The 25,341-nt window shown below is 36.9% G+C and overlaps 2 protein-coding genes across 2 annotated transcripts; both read right to left on the reverse strand.

The window, feature by feature from the left end:
- Positions 1 to 278: 278 nt before the first annotated feature.
- LOC135225425 (glutamate receptor ionotropic, delta-2-like) lies at positions 279 to 17,950 on the reverse strand. The gene is made up of 15 exons (XM_064264756.1): positions 17,858 to 17,950; positions 17,449 to 17,497; positions 17,165 to 17,261; positions 16,274 to 16,368; positions 14,471 to 14,643; positions 13,922 to 14,112; positions 11,632 to 11,856; positions 10,171 to 10,298; positions 9,560 to 9,681; positions 6,398 to 6,623; positions 5,520 to 5,665; positions 4,655 to 4,753; positions 2,817 to 2,986; positions 1,844 to 1,973; positions 279 to 475 (listed from the first exon to the last, which is right to left on the reverse strand). Exons 2-15 carry the CDS (start codon positions 17,471 to 17,473, stop codon positions 389 to 391), a joined length of 1,914 nt encoding a protein of 637 aa, XP_064120826.1. The 5' UTR covers positions 17,474 to 17,497; positions 17,858 to 17,950; the 3' UTR covers positions 279 to 388.
- Positions 17,951 to 20,943: 2,993 nt separating this feature from the next.
- Positions 20,944 to 25,081, reverse strand: LOC135225627 (uncharacterized). Its single transcript, XM_064264941.1, has 4 exons — positions 25,042 to 25,081; positions 24,796 to 24,854; positions 23,412 to 23,545; positions 20,944 to 22,507 (listed from the first exon to the last, which is right to left on the reverse strand). The coding sequence occupies exons 2-4, from the start codon at positions 24,850 to 24,852 to the stop codon at positions 21,439 to 21,441; spliced, it is 1,260 nt and encodes a 419-aa protein (XP_064121011.1). The 5' UTR covers positions 24,853 to 24,854; positions 25,042 to 25,081; the 3' UTR covers positions 20,944 to 21,438.
- Positions 25,082 to 25,341: the final 260 nt, after the last annotated feature.

The raw sequence follows: 25,341 nt of genomic DNA on the forward strand, positions 1-25,341 counted from the left end.
ACGCCACCCTCCAGAATTTGTATGAGTTTGTGAAGGCTTGCTCTTCTTCTCAACTTATGCCCTCCTCAGCAAGCCATTGACTTCGGAACTTGCTCATTGCTTCCGTATTTTCAGTGGCAAACAACACACGTTAATCTGATCACATTCTCTTCTTCATAAATGACGGGATAATGCAACAACGACAGTGATAACACTAACAATAAAAAAGAGGACAATTAAAATGCGTAACAGTTTCGTTGTCTGGGTATATTTAAATGTATACAGTGATTTTTTGGGGGAGATTTTTCGAAATGTGTATAAGTCACCGATACATCTAAAAAAAAAAAAAATCAAAAGAATCAGTCTCGACCTCTGACCCCAAAAGGTCAAATCCAGGTTCTCGTTTTTGTTAAACGATCCGAGCATTCCAGATATTCTCAATGACGAGCACTATCACCGCTAAGCAGATTCCAAGGAGCAACACGTAGAAAGCAGCCTGGAATGGGAATGGGAATGTTAGATGGAAGAAGGAAGATATGAACGGAGGTACTGTAAAAGGAACGAAAGAGGTTGCAGCTAGAGGCCGATGGGATGCTGTAAAGAACCTTAGACAATGCCTACAGTGCATCGCATGAGGTAAAGTGAAGGCACTAAGACCGAATTCATATAAATCTTATACCTATATTTGGATGTCTTTATAGGCCAATCTTGCAATAGCTTATGAAATAGGACAGGAGGACAATTGCATGAATATATATAAATTCGAAAATATGAGAAAAAAAATTCCAACGTTCTTCGTTTTGTTTCTGGCAGTATTTTTCATAATTTAATAAAAAAAAGAGCTATAACTATAAATCCATCATTATCATCATCATCATCATTTGACCATTTTTATCGTTAATGTTATACTATTATTTATCTTCCTTCATCTTAAGTATCATTGCTGCTCTAATACCCCGTTTTAAGACACACAAATAAAATGCACACAAACCCGGAAGCAAGCACAAAACCAAAGCAAATTACATTACTGCAAGACTGCAGGTCGGATCCATATTAATATCTATAATATATATATATATATTATATTATAAATATAATATTATAATTTTTTATTATATATTTATAATATATATATAATCTATTAGATAATATTTATATCTTATACATAATAATATATTAGATATATAATTCTATTTTTAGGACCAATAATATAATTATAATATATATAATTATTAGATATTTATTTATTCTTATATTCATATCTATAATTTATTGTATACTATATTAGGATTATTTATATATCTATGATATGAAATATTATATAGGAGATATATAATATCTATATAGATATATATATCTATGAATATATGAAGATATATTATCTATATAATTATATAAATAAGTATTATATATATATAGTATAAAGAATATTAATAGATTATATATTATCTATAATATATATCGTATATACATTTAATATAATAAAAGAATATAAACATGATTATATTATATATATATATATCATTAGTAGATAATATATAGCTATATATACTTATATATTTATATATATATAAATAATTATATATATATACATATATATATATATATATATATGTATATATATATATATATATATCATATATATATATAATATATATATATATATAATATATATGTATATATAATATATATATATATAATAATAATAATTATATATTTATGTAATATAATATATATATATATAATATATATATTTATATATATACACATATATATACGTATGAAAATGTAATGTAAAAGTACTCATTTATATGCGTGTATAACTGGATATACATGTATTCATTTCACTCAGTGAATGAGTCACCTGAATGTGAACGATGGTAATTACTACTGTATTCGTTTCCCCGTCCTTGTCCGTTCGTTCTTCAGCGAATTTACCGTATTCGTCTACCTCCCATTTGGACAATAGGCCTCCCTCTACCATTCGAAGTATCCTGCACAGAATTACAAGAAAATTATGAAGTATAATCAGTTAACACTATACGTCCATACGCACACACACATATATATAATATATACACAAATATATGTAATTATGAGACAAGGCGCTCGCTATCTCTACTGCATTTCTTTAGAGACTAAATAAAGCTTTAGCCTCACAGATGCATAAAAAGAACAAGCTTTATAGTTAAGGTCAGGCTGATGAAGATGCATATACATTGCAGCAAAACTTGTTATAAATATACATCAGCAACTTATCACACACACGTCACAGACAGGTTGAATACAAGTCAACGACTTTTCGGTAGTCCTAACCGGTGGTTTATACGCATATTCATCATTTGACAGTGATTCATCCTCCACTTGTGGTCACTGACTTGTTGTGAACTTATTTGTGATATGACCAAGTGTGGTCATTGACTTGTTATCAACTTGTTTGTGATATGACCAAATGTGGTCATTGACTTGTTGTCAACTTGTTCCTGAATGACTACTTATGGTCACTGACGTGTTGTCAACTTATTTCTGATGACTACTTGTGGTCATTGACGTGTTGTCAACTTGTTTCTGATATGACCAAATGTGGTCACTGACTTGTTGTCAACTTGTTTCTGATATGACTACTTGTGGTCACTGACTTGTTGTCAACTTGTTTCTGATATGACTACTTGTGGTCACTGACTTGTTGTCAACTTGTTTCTGATATGACTACTTGTGGTCATTGACGTGTTGTAACTTGTTTGTGAAATTTATGCAATAAGTTTCTGACATGTATCTATGACGTCTGTTACTGGAGTGTGGACAGACACACCCTAAGAAAGATAGCAGATCCTTACGCCCGGCTGAAGGATTCCAAGTAAGGAGCTCCTGTCCTGCACGGGAGGCCAATCCTCAGAGGCAGGAACGTCTCTCGGCCAAAGTAAAATTTCCGACTGGCTCCCATCTTTTTGGCGATACTGGTGGCGAAGCCCTCCGAGATGATGAACACAAACTTCTCTGTTATGGCCTGAGATGGGGAAGCATTGTATCAGAATAAGATACAATGAGCTCCTGACTGAGCTCCTTATTGAGCTCCTGACTGCTTCCATCGAGCTCTATTTCAAGGTGGTTTCATTTATAAGTTACTGACTTGCCTTATTATATAATCCATGGATTTCAACCAGCACCCCTCTGATATCGTTCATGCTGTCGGCCCATACCTACTATGAACATGCTTCTGTTTTAACTGAATATTTTCTTAACTCGATGGAAAATGCAAACATCTAAATTAAAAATCATTGCTAGTCAATGATTATACCATCTGGCTTCTTGCAACCCATATTTTCCTTGAATATGCAATAGGTATGTCTGCTGTTAATTTGCATAGCTCTGATCATTTGCCAACATGTCTAAAACTTGCAGTAGGCTTTTCCAATAGTACTAATTGTTGGATCCTAGAAATTTGTGAACTGCTAAGTCAGAAGATCTATTTTTGACTGGAAATACAGACTGCCTCGTCTGTCTTTGATATCACCACTCATCATTTCCCTTGCATCAAAAATAAATCGCTAATTTCTTGCCGTCAACAAAAACTAAAATCTGATTTCAGTGTCAAACCTTTAAACGAATTATAACTAAGCCTAGTTTTGCCGTAAATCTGCTTGAATTCGTCAACTAAGTAATAATACTATAACCAAGTTTTAATATGAATCCTCCTGAATTCATTGCAATGCGAAAAAATAAGAACCACGCCTTATTTTAACTGAAATTCTCCTATGAGCAAATTCCCTAAACAACAATAGTACCGGGATTTATCTCGAATCTTCATGAATTCACTGAAATATATAAACAACTAAGCTTCGTGTCAAGAAAATCTATACCTGGATTTCACTGAAACCCCTCCACATTCATAGCAATCCGAGTAAATATTGTAACTTGCATAAACAATGACTAAGCATTGTTTCATCTTAGGTCTCCCGAGTGAAATTTACAAAAGCAATAATTGAACTTGGCTTTACCTTAAATATTCCGAATTTCTTGCAGTTTCAATAAACAGCTAAACCTGGATTCAACTTGACTCCACTGGAAGCAAGGTTTTAAACTTGATGCACCAGACTTCGACGTAACTTGGAAAACCAATAACAAAGACTGGCGCGAAGCTAAATCCGCGTGACTACATTGTCACAACTTGCATAAGCAACAACTTGTCATGGTTTTACCCCGGATTCTCCTAACTCCATCGTACCTTGCATAAACAACAACTAACACCCAACCCTTCTTTTAAAGTACAGACCCACGACTTTATTACATACTGTACAACACCAAACCTTGGTTTCCTCCTAAATCCTCTTAACTTCATCACAAACCGTATAATCAACAACTGGGTCAGGGCTCTGAAACTGAAACGCTCGTCGGCTACTTATTGCGTACATATCACAAACAGGTTGAAATAAGGCAACGACCGTAAGTGGAAAACGAACCTTCGGCAAATACGGAATAGAACTACTGATGAGTCGTTGTATTAAACCTGTTTATGATATGTGTGTGCGATGAATTGCCGACGTGTTAATGACTTGTTTTACTGTAGTGTGGACGCAACGAACCCTAAGCTTTCAACTAACCTTTTTCTCCATGAATAAAAGAAAAAAAAACTGAGGCTAGTTTTAATCTAAGAGACTAAGGATGATATACTTACTCTTTTCATCCCAATTACAGGACCCGAAACAAAGCTTCTGGATCGGTCTTTATGATCGAATAATTCCCAGGTTTGTTTGAAGATGCCATCTGTAGCGACCTGAAGAGCCGCAAGAATGTTAACAGAAGAATCACATGAGCATAAAAACATGGTAGCTGATTTGAATATTGACAAAAAAACCGTGGGAAAATTAGCTGTATATATATATATAAATATATATATATATATATGATATTATATATATATCATATATATATATATATATATATATATAATATATATAAATATATATATATATATTATATATATATATATATATATATATATATATAAACATTTAGGAGTGTCACGGGTCAGATTTTACATCAAATTTTGATACGAAAATCAGACAAATATGTACACATTGAACAAAATGTCAGCAAAATTATGACGGGGGAAATTCTTTGCAAAAGTTAATGGTATTTTATTTCTGATTTTTCCCTTCGTCATGGGAGTAAACTTTCACATCGTAAGCCTTATCAAACAAGCAATAACTAAATATGCATAGAGATTGATTTGATTTAAGAAATTTATGTTGTCAGGCCAAGCACTGGGGCACTTTCGGCCATTCAGCGCTCAAGACAATGAAGAGAGAGTTGGAGTGGTTGGATAACATAAGAAAGAGTTCCAGGAAATAAAGGAGATGAAGTACAAGGCTCTAGAGGTGGGACTGAAAGAAAAACCAGTTAAAGGTGTTGAACAGCAAGATCTTAGAATAGAATGGAGGTCGAGTAAGAAAAGTCTAAAGAGCAGATGCAGCTGCAAACAATTCTAGTAATGCCTACAGTGCGCCTCGGTAATAAGGTTCATGCATGACGACGCCTACCTTAAAAACATCCTCATTACTGGTATCTCCCATAACGCCCACGACGAAACCATCCTTGACAGCCCTGGGCAGATCTTCCAGCGAGTCAATTGGTGTTTCGTAGGAGGGAATAGCCAGCACGGCAGTCAGCATTCCAGAATAGAGCGCTGGAATCGAGAAGACAAGACTGAGGTTTCTTGTTGCCAAAACATATCTGATTCTAAACATCTCTTATCGGTGGTGGGATTTTGTGACTGAAACTTTGGGATTATGAATCCTAACGATATGGTTCTTCTGAAAAATGTCCAGTTCTTGAGTTGCGAAATGTCCCTGGTCTAAACATCTCTTTGGTAGGTAGGGAAGTCGAGATTGGGACTGAAATATAAGTCTAAACAGATGTGGTTTGTTCTGGAAAATGTCCTTTTCTTGATTTTCGTTCTTTACCTACTTTAGTAGCATTAAATTAAATTCATCTGAATCTGGCAACGTCTTCCCACAGTGAATCTATGGAATCAATAATCAACATTAAAAAAAATTATAGGCCTATAGGAGCCTTGAGGTCTAACACTTCCTCTTCCAACACTCCCATATTTTTTACCAGTCCTGTAGACCTATGCATTTAAAATAATATATAGGCCTAAAGGAGACTGAATGTTTAACACTACTCCCACATTCATTGTCTCCCTCGTTTTCTCTGGGAACTGGTTTACTAGTCCCGTAGGCTTATGCATCTTAAAAAATATTTAGGCCCAAAGGAAGCTGAATGTTTAACACTTGGCCCAAATTCATTGTCTCCCTCGTTTTTTCTGAAATACTGGTTTACCTATCCTGTAGGTCTATGCATTAAAAAAATGTAAATATAAGTTTGTATACTAACATTCCCGTAAGTGATGACTCACCCGAAATGACGAGGCAGTAACAATACCAAAAGAAGAGAACGCATCTTTGAGACCAAAATGTGGTCTGGATGAAGTTGCCCTGAACCACAATATTGCGAAACATGTTGAACGAAATCCACTGGAGGCCCAACATGGCGACCGCCGGCAGACTTTTGTTCATTAGATAAGAATGTGCGTAGACAACGGGTCCCATGAGAAGGATTGAGATCGTGATGTATAACCAAACCTGATAAAAGAAAAATGGATCTCTCCTAGATTTGAACCCGGAATGTATCCACCTCTGTGGCCTGTTTATTACAAGCCCGTAAAAATATAAACAAAAGACTGTAAAGGTCTCAAAGATAATGACCCCCAAGAAATATTAGTCCTAGATTATGACACCCAAGAAATATTAGTCCAGATTATGACACCCAAGAAATATTAGTCCTGGATTATGACACCCAAGAAATATTAGTCCTGGTTAATGACCCCAGAAATATTAGTCCTAGATAATGAAACCCCAAGAATTATTAGTCCTAGATAAGGATCCAAAGAAATATTATCCTAGATAATGACCCCCAGGAAATATTAGTCCTAGATTATGACACCCAAGAAATATTAGTCCTAGATTATGACACCCAAGAAATATTAGTCCTAGATTATGACACCCAAGAAATTTTAGTCCTAGATTATGACACCCAAGAAATATTAGTCCTGGATTATGACACCCAAGAAATATTAGTCTAGATATGAACCAAGAAAATATTGAGTCCTAGATAAGACCCAAGAAATATTAGTCCTAGATTATGACACCCAAGAAATATTAGTCCTGGATTATGACACCCAAGAAATATTAGTCCTAGATTATGACACCCAAGAAATATTATCCTGGTTCAATGACCCAGGAATATTAAGGTCCTAGATAATTATTACCCAAGATATTAAATTAATCCTAGATAAGGACCCCCAAAGGAATATTTATCCCTAGATGAAAGACCCAAGAATATTATCCTAGATTAATGACACCCAAGAAATATTAGTCCGTAAGAAATTTTATGACACCAACCAAAGAAATTAATTAGTCCAGGATTATTGAACCCAAGAATTTTAGTCCTAGATTATGACACCCAAGGAAATATTAGGTCCTGATTTATGACCCCACCCTAGAAAATATTAGTCCTTAGCCTATGACACCCCAGAATATTATCCTAGATAATGACACCCAAGAAATAATTATCCTAGATAATGACCCCAAGAAATCCCTTAGTCTTAGATAATGACCAGAAATATTAGTCCTAGATAATGACACCCAAGAAATATTAGTCCTAGATAATGACACCCAGAAATATTAGTCCTAGATAATGACCCAAAGAAATATTAGTCCTAGATAATGACCAGTCCGAAGACAAAAAAAAATCAATAAAATCGGAGAGATTAGGAGAGAACTGTTCAAATATCTGAGTAAAACAACACCTGTAGTCTACGGTAGGTTTAAAATCTGATGTTCATATATATATATATATATATATATATATATATATATATATATATATATATATATATATATATATAATTCTAGTAGCCACAATGTCCTCTTAACTTCTCGAATTCTTTTCTCTCTTTTGGATACGCTTGTCACTACAAAGCATGAGGGTCCAAGTTCAAAGAAATTTTTGGAAGAAATCTTGATGTCCGGTACCGGGAAACGAACCCTTGTTCCATAATGACATGTGTATCCGAAAAAGAGCAAAGAATTCGAGAAGATAAAAGGGCATTCTGACTATTAGAATTTCATATGTATCTGGTAAAAATGATCAGTATAGGACAACAGGGAACTTCATTCAGTTTGAGGAATAAGATTCCTCTGAATTTACTCTCAATATGATCGAAGTCTTGATTCCGTTAACTTTCAAGCAGTATGCTTTTCAAAACATATTACACTATACAATATCCTGATTGCATGGTATAACCATGTACTGTATATCACGATTAAACTATAAAGAGATAGAAAATGATTAAAATTTAACATATGACGATAGTGAAACATGATAGGTGCAAATGCATTTCGGTAATTGAAATACATTTAGTTAGCGCTGACAAGTATGAATGAGCATCACTCAAATTATGATAATCCATATAATAATTCGGGAAAACAAATTTAGTAAAAACAATGAAGGTAATTAATCATAGCCATTATTATCATTGCGTAAGGTGTTCGTATTTATGATGACCGAGCAAAAATAATTAACACAGGACAAGACAAAAATAAAAGTCGTCTATTCACTTGCAAAGGAACCCAAATGTGAAACGAAATATCGGACATTGCAATACTATTATTATTATTATTATTATTATTATTATTATTATTATTATTATTATTCAAGAGATGAATCCTATTCATATGAAACAAGCCCACAGCCAGGAGCCATTGACTTGAAATTCAACCTTCTAAAGAATTTGGCGTTCATTATTAAGAAGTAACAGAAAGTAATGGGAAATACAGAAATGAGAGATCAGTTATAAAATTTTAAAAAACAGTCAATGTCAAATTAGTAAATAAACTGATACAAATTTTAGTAAAATACTAAAATATACAAAGAGAATATCATTAGGGTAATAATGCATTGCATCTTCGCCGGAACCTTTGAAGTTTCAATTTCACGACATCCTCGGGGAGACTATTCCACAGTCCAACGCTGAGGTGAATGAAAGAACTGGAACTGAGAAATCCGACAGTGAAACATGTTTTCTGCATATTGAATTAAGGCCCAATCCACACTAGCGGGCTCTGCCCGACGGGCACACACTGTTCCCATAACCCATTACGCTATACTGACCGACCGAGTATGTATAGGCCAGAACAATGCGATTATCTGGTAACACTACTTCAGAAGTGAGAGAAAATATAAACAGCTGGAAGTGCCCGATGGGCATGCCCGCTAGTGTGGATGGGGCATTGCCCCTGTCCACACTAGCAGGCTCTGCCCGACGGGCACACACTGTTCCCATAACCCATTACGCTATACTGACCGACCGAGGATGTATAGGCCAGAACGATGCGATTGTCTGGTAACACTACTTCAGAAGTGAGAGAAAATATAAACAGCTGGAAGTGCCCGACGGGCATGCCCGGTAGTGTGGACAGGCCATTAGCACTAGAAAGACCTCTAATATCGGGGTTACCTGAGGCGTGAATGGAGACAAAACGGCTATCGCCCTGTTCTTAATCCTTGGGACTCTTGAGGCTAATCCCAGCGCCGTAAAACCGTAAGGTAATGTGAAATCAACCACACTTTCTCGTCCTTCTGCGAAAAAAAAAATAAAAAGTGGCAGATCAACATACAAAACAACATTTACTTCTAAGTGCAACGTCCTCGTATGGGGGTAGTGCCGTCAGTGTACCTCCGCGTTTCACCGGTAGGCATCAGGCTACTTAAAGTTCTTTGCAGCGTCTCTTCAATCCCTTCTTGTAATGTTACAGAAGTTCCTCTTTGGACGCGTGGTTTACGTGTTTGCTACCGATTCAGTAATCGAGAGTCCGACTCCCCGCTCTGTCAACGCTGAATCAGAGGATTTTGTTCCTGGTTGTTAGATATTCATTTCTCGGTGTAATGTGGTTCGGATCCCACAATAAGCTGTAGGTCCCGTTGCTAGGACACCAATTGGTTCCTAGCCACGTCAAAATATCTATATAATCCTTCGGGCTCAGCCCTAGGAGAGCTGTTAATCAGCTCAGTGGTCTGGTTAAACTAAGATATACTAATTTTCAGAAGTATGTTAGCGAAAGGCAATACCTGTTATCGTTACAGTGGATATCGCAAAATCAGCTTCTTGTCTAGCCACCATTCCTACTATTCCTGTGACCGTCCCGTCTGACTGCAGGTTTCCCCAGGCGTTGTCGGGAGACAGAACCGCACTGAACCTGAAATGGAATTGGGTCGGTATGTGGCATGAAGTCAAATTATACTGAAAAACAATGATGTCAAATTATACTAAAAAATAATGAAGTCAAATTACACTAAAAAAAACAATGAAATCAAATTATACTAAAAAACAACGACGTGAAATTATACTAGAAAACAATGAAATCAAATTATACTAAAAAACAACGAAGTGAAATTATATTGAAAAACAACGAAGTGAAATTATACTAAAAACAACGAAGTGAAATTACATTAAAAAACAATGAAATCAAATTATACTAAAAAACAAAGAAGTGAAATTATATTGAAAAACAACGAAGTGAAATTATACTAAAAACAAAGAAGTGAAATTATATAAGAAAAAAATGAAATCAAATTATACTAAAAAACAAACGAAGTGAAATTAAATTAAAAAACAATTAAATCAAATTATACTAAAAACAACGAAGTGAAACTATATTAAAAACAATGAGATCAAATTATACTAAAAAACAACGAAGTGAAATTATATTGAAAAACAACGAAGTGAAATTATACTAAAAACAACAAAGTGAAATTATATTAAAAAACAATTAAATCAAATTATACTAAAAACAAGGAAGTGAAATTATACTAAAAAACAATTAAGTCAAATTATACTAAAAAACAGAGCGAGAGAGAGAGAGAGAGAGAGAGAGAGAGAGAGAGAGAGAGAGAAATGTCAAATCAACCACAGGTTTTTGATAATCGACAACACTGAAAAACAGAAAGAGAGAGAAGAGAGAGAGAGAGAGAGAGAGAGAGAGAGAGAGAGAGAAATGTCAAATCAACCACAGGTTTTTGATAATCGGCAACTCTGATTCTCAACTATGACCAGTGGATGTATTTCATTATTACTCTTTTACAATCCATAATGATCATGTTATGGGATACGGAATTAAGGTCAAAGGCCAATCGCTGGGACCTATAATGAGGTCATTCAGCGTCGAAAGGGAAATTGAGCGTTAAAAAACAAAAAGGCTTGAAAGGCATAACTGGAGCAAAACCTCAAAGCATCTGCACTTTGAAGCAATTGTTAGGAGAGGGTGGACGGTAAGACGGAAGAAAGAGAATAGGAACGGAAGTACAGTAAAAGGAGTGAGAGGGGCTGCAGCTAGGTGCCGAAGGGACGCTGCCAAGATCCTTAAGCAAAGCCTGCAGTGCACTGAGTGAGGAGCACTGACGGCACTATAGCCCCCCTCCTAATGAAAGTGATAACAATTTCCATAGCGTTATCTATGATAGGACAGTCGCGTTGTAGCCAAGTATCAGCCAATAGCAAGTGACAAACAAGGACGTTGACTTCCTACTTACGTGAAATTGAGGTAGGAACTCAAGGACTCCAAAAGAGCGACTTCAAACCCGGACACGAGCTCTACACTTCCGTCAGGATGAGTCTCACCAATAACGACGACGGGCCAAACATCTTTGCAGGCTACCCTCATCCTGCGTCCACTCAGGCTGTATCGTTTGGGAATGGCGTCCTGTTTCCAGAAATTTCCCATCTCCTGCAAGCTGCCTTTGCCTCTCTTGTGGAATCTGCGAGGTTGAGAAGACTGTCTCTTAGGTCGCGTGCAAGCTGCAGCAAGACATTTCATAAACATGTTGGCAACCTTATCGCATACACATCAAAACAAGTTAAATGTCATGTTTCTCGCAAGCTGCCTTTGCCTCTCTTGTGGAATCTGAGAGTGTGAGAAAACTGTATCTTAAGACATCTCCACAGTGCAATAAAGCATTTCGTAAACATGTTGGCAATTTATCATATACACATCATGAACAAGTTGAATACAAGCAACAATTTATTATTAGTCCTATTGCAGTAAGACACTTCAAACATGTTGGCAACTTATCACATACATATCACAAACAGGTTGAATACAAGCAACAACTTATTGTTTGTCCTACTGCAATAAAGCATCTCATAAATATGCCGGCAACTTATCGCATGCACATCACGAACAGGTAGAATATAAGTCAATATCTTACTAAAAACCTAACCAGTTCTTCGTACGACTGCCCAGCATTTGCCAAAGATACAATTCTCATTTTATTTCACTAATTTACTTTTACATTTTATCTATTTATTTACTGGCTCATTAATTCATTTTTTCTTTGTTAATGAGCATTCTCTTCTTTCTGTATTTCTCTTTAACTTCTGTTACTTCTTTCTACTAAACACATTCTTTGGAGCTTGACTTTCAAGTCAATGGCCCCTTTGGTGGGCTTGTTCCATATGAATAGGGTTCATCTTCTGAATAATAATAATCTTCTTCTTCCCAGTTGGTTCCCATTTTTATATGGGGTCGCCCTTTCAGATGAGCCGTTTCCATCTATTTCTATCCTGCGCTTCTGCCTCATCAATTTTCTTTTCATGTAAGTCTCCTCTCACACAGTCCTTCCATCTCTTTCTTGGTCTACCTCTTCTTCTTCCTTGAACCTCCATCCCCATAGTATGTCTCCCAGCGTGGTCCTCATCTCTCCTCAACAGGTGTCCATACCATCTCAGCCTCCCCTCCTGCACTTTCTTTGATGCTTCCACAACCTTAGTCGACCCCATTATGTAGTAATTTTTTATCCTATCCTCTCTTGTCACCCCAGACATCCACCTAGGCATTCTCTTCTGCTACATTCATCATCTTCTCCTCTGTTTTTCTCAAGCTTGCTATTTCCGTACCATACAGCATTGCTGTTCTGACCACCGTCTTATGAAATTTTCCTTTTAACCTCAGCGGTAGGTACTCTTTGTCACAAAGAACTCCAGAGGCCGCTCTCCAGTTGTTCCAGCCTGCCCTATACTCGATGTTTTACTTCTTCTTCCATACTTCCTCCAGCTCTAACAAAGGATCCAAAATACTAATAATAATAATAATAATAATAATAATAATAATCCTGTTATAGCAGTTTGCTGGTTTTCATCCTCTTTGTGATACGCATACGATGAGTTTCCAACGTGTGTAGATGACGTTTTAAGCTTTTTTCCGTTTAATTTTTTTAGCTTTTTATGCGATTTTTATAATAATTTTTGAAACAAAAAACAGCCTAAATAAAAGAAGAAAAACTTAAAAATATCGTGCAAAAATATAAATATTTTTAAAAACTTTTTGTGTGCGGACGGTCCCTCAGAATTTCAAGTGACATCTCATAAAGTTGGCAACTGACAAACAGATAGCATGATCTGCACAGGTAACGGCTATTCCTATAATGTAATTATTATTATTATTATTATTATATTCAGAAGTTGAACCCTATTTTCTTGGAGCAAGCTAACAGGTGCTCATAAGGAAGAGGAGGTGGTAAAGGAAAATACGAAAAGAAGAGATCTCAACTATTAAATTCTCTACCGCAAATAGTATTCCATCGCAATGAAAGTCGCGTCGTTACTCACCGCACGAAAAGTATATCATATTTTAACCCGACCACTGAGCGGATTAACAGCTCTCCTTTGGCTGGCCTGAAGGATTAGATATTTTTACGTGGCTAGGAACCAACTGATCACCTAGCTACGGGACCTACAGTTTATTGTGGGTTCCGAACCACATTATATCGAGAAATGAATTTCTACCATAAGAAATAAATTCCTCTGATTCCGCGTTGGACTCACCGCACGAATCCGTAAGTGTCCACCCGAGGGAAAAACAGATGAAAAAGTCCTTCGGGGTCCTTCCAGAGAACCTGGATCCGACTTCCTTCCAGGATGAACCCCTCCAGCTTCAACACTGCGATCTCGACGTCGCCTCCTTCCATTACTACCAACCAGGTAACACCAAAGGGTCTGATGTTGTTTTCCTTAATCTACAGTGAAATGGACGTTTATTTATTTATATATATATATATATATATATATATATATATATATATATATATATATATATCATACGCTTGTATTCTGCATAAATATTATTTCTGTAAAACAGTGGACGAATGTCATGATTATTTAGACTTACCCATTATAGGTGACTGCCCTATTATTGTAACATTTCTATATTGTAGTTTATATATTTGTGCGTCACTGTAAACACTTTCGTCAATATATGATTAATTGATAAGACTAATACTGCATTATAAACATACATATAAAGGGTAACAGTGTATTACCAACTCAGTAGATCGTAGTCTCAGTGTTTACTGAGCATTCCGCGTCTCCACTTACCGTTCTGAATATGTGAACCACATGCACGGGGGGGCACAACAACACCAGGAGTGATGGATGATGCCTTATGAAATCGAGCATTTGCGTCAGGCGTCGCAACTGTCCGTCGTATCTCAGAGTCATTAACCCGATGGAAGCAGACGACAGGGGCTGCGTCATGCCGGCTACGGCTTCTGTTGGAAAAGAAGTGATAAAGCTATCGTCCCAGATAGCGCAGCTATACCGGAACATAGGCCTAACGACGCCATACTAGGAAGCCAAAATATTTGAGGTTTCACAGTGGATAACAGTGCTTCATGAAACACATACAGCATCCTCTCACAAAAAAAAAAAAAAAAAAAACGTGCAAGGTAAGACTGCAGAAAAAACAGAATGAAATATAAAACTTAGGCCTAATGCCAAATGCTCGGACCTATTCAGGGCTTCAAGAGAAACTGAGAGTAACAAGTGAAAAAGTGCACCTATAGTAAGGGAGTTTTAGCATCAGAACTGGGCGAACCGGGAAAAAATTTGTAGCCAAATCATTCCTTCACCAATGTGTTCTGATAGGTCCCTAGTATTACCAAATAGGTCCCTAGTATTACCAAAAAGATTCAAAAGTCCGGAGCCGCTAGCAAAATTTTTATGGGGGCAAAAACCCGCGATGTTTTTATATTTTCGCGTTATACTTCTAAACTGTACATTTTATCGAGAACATTATAGTGCACGAAATTAAAGTAGATAAAATTACCTTTCTATTGATATATAATGATGTATACTTTGCTTTGTTAGTATAGTATCTATGAAACTCTTGAAACTCTAGTCGCTTTCGGCATATGTGCAAAATCGTCCATATTCAGAGCTTCATATGTAACCTTCCGAATTTCACCAGACATAAAATACATAACCTACTAATCGGGTACAATATACACTGGTATACAACATTGTGTATACAATTTATTCATCTACGAAGAAAAAATGTTTTTCGTCAAAATGCATTTTTAATTTTTAAGCGTTTGAAAAAATGTTACGGCTGGGTCATAGAAAATGAGACTATTTCTAATCTAAGAATTCGCTATTGTCAAAATGGCCATCATCTATTCATATTAATTGTTATTTCTTCAAGTGGGGAAAACGTCTTGATTTATCTCATATATCGAACGTGAAAGTAGCGCACTTATGGAACTTCATTGGGAATATTTTCAAAACCGCGCAGTACCACCTTCAAAAACTGAGTAAAATATACATCATTAAACACCATTTCACAGACAATTTTATATGTTAATAAAGCAGCGAGGCTGTTCTTAGAAAATGCCCATAAAAAAATTGAGACAAAATTCGGAAAAAATTGCATTTTCAGGATTTTAACATCAACCTTTGTCGAATCATAGGTGCTATACTAATATACAAAGTATACATCATTAGAGAGGTAATTTAATCTACTACAATTTCCAATATAATAATTTTTTTGATAAAATGCATTTTTTAGGAGTATAACGCGAAAAATGTAAAATAATTGAGGTTTCCGGAGGGTTTTTGGCACCTTGAACATTTTGCTAGGTACTACCAGGGATCTATCAGAACACATTGGTGAAGGAATTATTTGGCTACAAATTTTTTCCAGGTGCAACCCTTAGATTCCTTTCCTATATTGAATTTGATAGCCAGACAAAACCGGCACAATGCTTTTCTTTTATAGAAAACTAAAAAGTAAAGTTGAGCGTGTAGGCCTAGTTCCATGGGTCGTGCCTTGCTTGAAAGCAAATCAAAGTTCTTGAACTTATGACCGAAATGATTGCTCTTCTGAAGTCTGTCTCGCCATACCTGCATACTCCTGGTCGTATACGATGTGAAGGAACTGCTGACTGATGTTGCTGATCGTCAGTATGACACTCAGCACGTCGGACGAAGACACATTCCTGAGTAAGAGAAACATTCAGACGTCTTTTCAGTGAATGTGCCGTAATCAGTTTTAGCAGTTTTATAGTACCTTAGTATTTATCCACAATCACCTGAAGCGAAAATAGAATTTAGGTTCAGAGGTTCCCAAGTCAGGGGTCGGAATGCTGAGGTACCCCAAAGGAATGGGTGTACAAAACATCAAAAGAGGGTGTACGAGGTACCAAGTTAAATTCAATGTTTGGTAGAGTAACAATTACTAGTACTGGTCTCACTGAGAGAAAAAACATAAATTAAATGATAAATAATAATGGTTTTAAGTATATTATAATATATATATATATATATATATATATATATATATATAATAATTATTTCATTGGGGGTCGCACTGAACAGGTGAAAGTGTTGAATGGGGTCGTCCTATGAAAAGCCTGGGAACCCCTGATCTAGGTACTAAGTACCTGGTACTAGGAATGGAGTGGAATATATAAAGTTTAGGCCAGAGGCCAAGAAATGGGACCTATGAGGTCATTCAGTGCTGGAAAGGAAACAGAGCAGGTAGGTTTGAAAGGTGCAACACAGGAAAAACCTCGCAGTTACCCTATGAAATAATTGTTAGGAGTGGGTGGTTAGCAAGACGGAAGAAAGACAATATGAATGGAGGTACAGTAAAAGGAATGAAAGGGGGTTGCATCTAGGGGCCCGAGGAACGCTTTAAGAACCTTTAGTAATGCCTACAGTGCACCCCGTGAGGTGTACTGACGGCACTACCTCCCTACGGTCCCTAGTACTAGGTACTAGATTTCAAATTACCTTCCAGTATCGCTAGTAAAATCACTATCTCGATAACCGGAAAACCTCAGAGTTCTTGAGTTCCTGAGCGCATAAACGTTGACTACCAAAGCCATCTCTAAAAAAATAAATAAATAAATGAAATTAGGAAAACTTGAAATATATAAAATCCTGGAATAAAAGCGTGATATTATTCTATAGATCGTACTCGGTATCAAAGGTAACAATGCAAAAAATACAGAATTTTTCTTTCTTCATCATACGTATTATTTCAGGGGGAATTCTAGACTCCAGTAGGTACTTACGTATAAAGTAGGTTTTCAGACGCATGTTGTCTGCCGCGCCAAGTCTAACCTGAAAATGGACCAGAAACTAATGAAGAATGAATACTCTTATGAAAATAATAGGTAATAAAATTTTCGTAAAACGCAGCCACAAATTTCTACTTTTGAATTATGATAACTTTTCTCGAATTAACTCAGTTGGCTGGGAGTTGAAGAGTAGTACTCTTCGACAAACCTTCGTTTCACTTTAATGAGACGAGGAGAAAGCACCCCCTTCCAATTTCAGCCTAGTGAATAATGGCCTCCTCACGCCCATGGGGACATTAAAATGAGTAATGGTGAAAACAGAAACAAAGAGATAACTCCCCTTCACTCAAGAAACTTGAAATGGAGAGACAACTGAAGATAGCACGTCCTACCTCCTGCTTACCTTGCTAGGATTAATTAGGTAACGGTCTCTTCACTGCAAGCATAAAAGAGAGGCGGTGAGAAGGAGGCAGCCTCTCCCCACCACTTCTGGCCCGAGAATGAAGTAACCGGCAGTCGGCACTGAGTCTCAGCAGTCAGCATTCGGCAGTACGACGCCAGGTAGCCGTTTCATTCAAGTTTCATGAGCTGACTCTTGATTGGCTCACTCACACTCAACGTGGAAATGACCGTTCCATCTTTTCCAAGTGGTATTTTTAAATGTCATAAGAGCATCGTGAATTTTTAACTCGGCTCTTCCATTTCGAATTTATTTTTCTCATGTTCAAGCTTGAGAATTTTCAGAGAGATGGCAAGTAAGCCCAGACAACTGTTGAGAAAACTGCCCAATTAACGTTTACTATATCAAGTTCTCAAAACAGAAAAATAAAGTGTATTTCGTTTACTGTTTGGCCCACAATGGACACTATTCCAAGCAACGCAAGTATCAACCTCCAATTCTGTAAATTGAGAGGGATATACACTAGTACTACTGGTGAAACTGTTCCATCCAAGATAGGCCTAATGTTCTATCCATTCATACGTAGTACCCAGGCCACTTGATCTTTCATTTTCCTAGAATTGTGCAGGCTTAATATGTCCTTTATTCTATTTATTCCATAAGTCAAATAATCTACCACCCCCGGAAATTCATAGCTCTATGACTTTACCCTTTCAAAGAGTGTTTTGTCATAGGCTTAATAATCCACACCTTCAAGGCATGGCACAGGCCCATACATAGTTCACATATTTAAAGTAGCACTGGTTTCCATCATAGGCGTAACTAGGAGTCTATTAAGGGGGGGGGGGGCGGACCTGGGGGCCACAGCTGAATATAGGGGGCCATCGGGCATGCACAAATCATAATACTCATTCTCTTTCTTTTAAGTCATATGGAGAGATATTAAGGTTGCTTTAAAAGATTTAAGCCTATCAATTGGTGAATCAAGTTTTTATATAAAAGAAAGAAAATTTATTTATTTATTTATTTATGGTAAAACTCGACTTATCTTCGTAGAAAAAAAATAGCCAAACTACTTGATGTATAAAACTTTAACATTAATAATAATAATAATAATAAAATAATAATAATAATAATAATAATAATAATAATAATATGAAAATTAAGCTTAGGCTATTACTATAAGCTTCATGAACTCAAAATGGGGGGGCACCTGGGGGGCACCAGTTTCAAATTGGGGGCACGTGCCCCCCGCCCCTCCCGCAGTTACGCCTATGGTTTCCATTCACACTTATTACAGTAGTCTAATACTTTTAAAAGTCTCCTCTTATAAATACTCTTAAAATCGTTTACTATTTTCTGCGGTTCCTCTTCACCATCAACAAATTACTAACTGCGATATCTGAAATAACAGCCATTCCACAATTGGATCCTACACTGCCTGAAGAAAAGTTATTTAATTAGTTTATTCAAGCGATTTATGAATAGTTTTCTTATGCAAATTTAAAGTTTTAGGCTCAGTGAAGAATATAGATAGATAGATAGATAGATAGATAGATAGATAGATAGATAGATAGATAGAATTTAGGCCAAAGGCCGAGCGCTGGGACCAATGAGGTCATTCAGCGCTGAAGGGAAAATGAAAAGGTCTGAAGGGTGTAACAGGAGGAAAACCTTGCAGATGCATAATGAGACAATTTTTAGAGAGGGTGGAAAGGAAGATGGATGAAAGAATATGAATGGAAGTACAGTAAAAGGGATGAAAACGGTTGCAGCTAGGGGACGAAGGGAGGCTGCGAAAAACCTTAATTAATGCCTACAGTTGTTCACCACACGTGAAGTGCACTGACGGAGGCTCAGTGAAATCTCTCTCTCTCTCTCTCTCTCTCTCTCTCTCTCTCTCTCTCTCTCTCTAAACCACTCAATGATTCATTCCTGCAACAGATACTGATCTTTACACAGTATACTTGTGACAATTGATCTCTTGCAGCGAATGTTGTTTTATCCGTCAACGTCTCACACGGAGCAGAGGAACCACTGCAATTATTCAGAATATGACTGACGTATCGACGTCCAGGTCCCTCTCGGATCCGAGGCAATGTCTGGATGACTGGCACTGGAGAGTCCGTGACTGCCTCCTGACTGGCATCTGGTGACAGGCAGCCCTGGAAAGTTTACCGTCAATGTACGCGACTGTGAATTGTTTGTCCTTTATTTTTGTGAAGGAGACTGGGGTAGGCAAGGTTTACTCCGGCTGTTGTTAACTGAAATAGTGATCGATTGGTGAGATGCAGAATAGGGATGAACTGAATTCGACGACAATAGTTATAGTTTTTTCCGTCATTAATTACGGGTAGCCAAACCCCTGACTAAGCCCGGAGACAGAGAGACAGAGATTTAATGTTCACTCATTTATTAGGCAGTTGTTTGGATTTATTTACTCAAATTATTTACAGATAAATTCTGTGATCTCTCTCCTTCTTGTCTGTTATTTTATAGATATACATATTAATATTTATTTGATCAATTTTCCTTCGTTTTTTTCTGTAAGATCATCCATAACGGCTATTTTGATTTTTTTTTTTTTTTTTTTGGGGGGGGGGCCGGTTAACAGCTGAAATTAGTTTTGTTCATCTAAAGTTCTAAACAATTTAACAGCTGACTAAGCTGTTTTGTTAGGATGTAGGAAAGGTTCCAAAACGATTGGTGAGAGGAATGTATGAGGAAAAAAGTTAGAACTGGCCTTTTATTTTGTGTACCATAAGCTAAATCAAAATATACTTAAATATGTCGCATGTCTCCTCCCGTCCATTTGTAAATTACTTACTATACTTTCTAAAATGTGCTCTAACATTTTAAATTTTCGTGATCCTAGTGTATTTTATCCTGCTAGTCTCCATTGTTATATTCTGAGTCAGGAAGTAAATTCTCAGCGAAAACACAAAATGCACGTAGAACATTCCAGCTCTTTAAAAATACACATAATTTCTTATATCCCTTTCCTTCCTTTATCTTAGATTGTTCCACAAATACTAAACGATAAGCTGCTAGGTTAATATGGGCTGTATTTCTTAAACAAAGACAAGAAATCATAGGAATGCTTGGTTATCTTTATTAAGATATAATGGTCTACATCATAGATACAGAATGAGGTCCTCCATTAATAAGAAAAGAAAAAAAACTGGAGGGACTGACCACGTTTTTCGTGTAAATTTATGTTTCCTGTCCATCCCAATATCAAAACTTCTCTCAGTTGACCGATCCTTCAATGAAACTCATCATAATACCATAGATCAGTGGTTCTCAACCTTTTTTGGCCCATGCACCCTTTCACCATATGTCAGAAAATCATTCACCCCATCGCCCTTTCCAAAATGGTCTGCCTCAAAAGGTGCATTACAAATGATATGTATATAATACTAAAAATCCTTGGTTACAATCCCCCCCATAGTTGAGAACCACCTCCATAGATCGACAAAGTTTATCAACCCTTCGCCAAAAATACCCTTAAATTATTAACTTATAGAAGAAATTACGAAACATTTCAAGATGCCTGTAGCTGTTATTACCTAAGTTCAAGAAATTTAGTTCTTACGCAGTTTTGCGGCCTCTGGGCTTCCAGCAAGAATAACAGCAATGCTCTTGACGTCTCCGGCCAGCACGGCTGCACCTAACTGCTGGTTAAAGTTGGAGGATTGCTGGTTACTGCTAAAGCTGCTGGAAGACTGCTGGTTACTGCTAAAGCTGCTGGAAGACGAAGCAGCACTTGAAGTTACTCTGTTGCGACTATTTTGACTCTGACTCAACTGAGCAGATTGACTTGAACCCTCCGTCAAGGAAGACTCAGCACTGACTCCAACTGAGGAAGACTGAGTAGCTCCCAAGGACCCACTAATAAGTCCTGCTGATGAAGACTGGGTAAATGCGCTTGATCCAGATGTTGCTGACTGGCTGGAACTACTGGAGGCAGTATTGGAGCTAAGACTAACAGCTCCAGATTGGCTTGATTCAGTTACTCTAGACCCATCAATGTTATTCAGAGCTGAAGCTTCGTTTGTAAATGTAATCACAGCGGGTCTTACCTGTATTTGAGCAACAGTCGTAATTTGGTCAAGCTCGTTACTACCGGATGAAACAGACTGGCTTCCAGCTGAAACTGACTGGCTTCCAGCTGAAACTGACTGGCTAACACTGCTTAATGCAGCACCCTGGCGCAGATCAGTAACTGATCCAGTCTGACTTTCTGTGTTCACTTGACTGAAGCCAGTTGATAGTTGCTGAGAAGAACTGGTTGCTCCAGATTCATCAAAAGCACTTGATTGTTGTGAGTTCTCAAGACTGCTGACTCCCCCAAGATTTGCAGCCTGAGAGGTGACTATAAGACCTGCTGATCCCTGGACTGAAGAAGCGCTGCTACTTTGACTCTGTTGGTTACTTGTGACTTGCTGAGAGAACGTTTGCTGAGATGTCTGAGATTGCTGGTTATTGAAGTTTTGCTGACTGGTCAGTGTTTGCTGACTGTCAAAGCTTTGCTGGGCGCTGCTGATTTGCTCGTCCTGGCTGTTGGAATAGAAGTTCGTCACTTCTGGGCCTGCTTCTTCGCTCACTGTTGCTTGGTAGCCACTATTACCGTCGACAAAGTAGCGGGTTACACTGTTCAGGAGGACAGCAAAAGATTCAATAAATCCTGATGATATCAGATCAAAAGCAAAACATTATCATTTTTTAATAAAAAAGCAAAACTCAAAAACTTCACAGTGCCATTAAAGATACTTACAAGCTGACAATTTTAATATAAATATCAGTCAATTTAGATGTTAATCAAAATAGACCTCTACAACATACCCTTACAAACACAAGAAAAAAGAAACGTGGGAAGCATTCGAAAAGAAAATTATGAGTCCAATATTTAAGTAGTTTCTAATTTTACTGAAATGCATTTAGATACAAAGAAAATTCACTGACGAGATTGACAAGAAAAGTTTGAGACATGTATTTGCCCAGCTTGCAACTTTAGTTGTTAGGTTAAAACTTCCTATGAGCAAAGAAGCTTACAACACTAATTGGGTTAGCAGTTGAACAAATATTGAGACTGATTTCAAAAATTAGTCTAAATATTTGCTAGAATGTCTCTGATACTGATCACCAACAAGAGACAAGTTAATGGCTTGTATGGGACAAAAACCAACTTTGCTTTCAAGAACTTCTCAGTGACAGCCTATATCACTCATTAAAATGACTTATTAGTGTGTACAACTACACTCATGATTTATAATGTCTATCTTACCTTTGTCTCTCTCCAATAGACCTCGAGACGATGGCAGGTGTATATTGGCCAGAATATAGTGGTCTATTAAAATTTCTTTCTTGTGAAATGGGCCTTTTCAGAAAATGATCAGACTGTTAAATTAAAGACAGCAGACATGCATACACAAAGTAAATTCAGCTTGGAGAGTGTAAGTGAAATCAGGAGGAGGATACAGAAACCAACCAGAAATGTAACAACTATTCGGGAACTCCTCAGGGCCTATGGTCCTTAAACTCCCGCCATACGTACATGTACAGACCATTTGGTTGGAGCCAGCGGTATTCTCCCTCAGTTCGTCCGTCCACGCTGGTTACTTCCTTGTGGGCCTTGATGTCACCGAATTCACCGCCATTCACTCCATAAGCGAAGTCGTAAGGCATTGGCTGCAAAGAGAGGGTAATAATGTATATATATATATATATATATATATATATATATATATATATATATATATATATATATATATATATATATATATATATATATATATATATATAGAGAAAGGAGAGAGAAGAAGAGAGAGAGAGAGAGAGAGAGAGAGAGAGGCGAGTAAGCAAATATATATGAACGAAGCTCGTGCCATTTAATTGAACTGTAGTTACCTTTACTGGTTTCGTTACCGTTGCTATTTTCCTTCCTCTGTCAAAGCTTACTTATATGATCACTTTATTAAAGAATTAAGAAAAACTAAGGTAGATTTCATCTTTCGCTTGTAGCCTCGCCGATAACCTAGTGATGAATGAATTATTCTGATTACTTTTAATATTTTGAAAGATTTTGTATGTCTCCATAGAGTCTGTAATTTCTGTGATATGGCATTTAATCATTGTTCATTCATTCACGAAGCTGAAAAATGATGTAAACTAAATTTGCATGAGAATTTTGGTCAGGAAATGATAGAAAACGGAGAGGTGATCTTATGCTTAGTGGTACATTTCTCTAAAAGTGAAAATAAAACAAGGCGTGATCTGGCCTCCAGCTTACCCGGGATGCGTGCAAGTTTTTCCCCTCATGCATGAATTGTGAATATTATATTTCTATAATAACTTTTATTGTAAATTAAAACGTGCTAAAACCTATGTTCAAATAGAGCCTTGTTTCACCAACGAAAATTAAAATAAATACGCTATATTTTATTAGAAATAATTTTTCTGTACTATTTACCATACATATTTATTGTTTTACATTTTCGTTTTAATAAATAAATCATAAATATCCAATCCTAAAATTCCTGTCTCTTTAACTCAATGCGAAACACCTTTTTCAGGCCTTTTTAGGCTTCCCTAGCCCCCAACAAGAACAACAACAAAAAACAACAATGTAGTTTGTAGGCTTACTCCCCGAGTACGCGATTATTGTTGCTGAAACTTGCAATATGGTCCTCTAAGTTGTGGTAAAAGTTGAACCAGATCTCTGTCAGCATCACTTTGTGTCTAGTAACAGCACTTCATCTCTGGAGACAGCACTTAGCCTGTCAGCAGGTAGGACCAAGCACTAGATCTCAAGTAACAGCAACATTAATCATCTCTAGTAAGAGCACTTACCATGGCAGCAGGAAGGACCAACTTCTTAGTCTCTGGTAACAGCATTTAATCTTTGGTAAGAGCACTTCATCTCTGACAACAGCACTTACCATATCAGCCGGAAGGGCCAACGCCGTTGCAATCGAGGAAAGAAGGATGACCCACATCTCTGTAAATAAATAAATAAATAAGTAAATAAATAAATAAATAAATAAATAAATAAGTACAAAGATAGATACATATATAGATAAGTAAATAAATAAACGAGGTATACATACATATATATATATATATATAGAGAGAGACGAGAGAGCGAGAGAGAGAGAGAGAGAGAGAGAGAGAGCCTTGTTCCTCACCGTTGTTTAGTCTGAGCGAGATCGACCAGGAATGACCTGCCGCGCTTGGACACCTTCCTAATTTATACCCACTCACGCAACGTCTGGTGGTACTACCCACCCCGTCAAACCGCAATGCCACGAGTCCATCATGCCCTGGGCATGTCAACCATTTTCTGTCTCTTTGACTCAAAATGGTTTTGTCGTCGTAGACCGGCACATATTAACACACGTGAAAATTTGTCATTCAAGGTTTATGCATGAGAGAGAGAGAGAGAGAGAGAGAGAGAGAGAGAGAGAGAGAGAGAGAGAGAGAGAGAG

Source organism: Macrobrachium nipponense, chromosome 13 (genome assembly GCF_015104395.2).
Source record: "Macrobrachium nipponense isolate FS-2020 chromosome 13, ASM1510439v2, whole genome shotgun sequence".
Lineage (NCBI taxonomy): Eukaryota > Metazoa > Arthropoda > Malacostraca > Decapoda > Palaemonidae > Macrobrachium > Macrobrachium nipponense.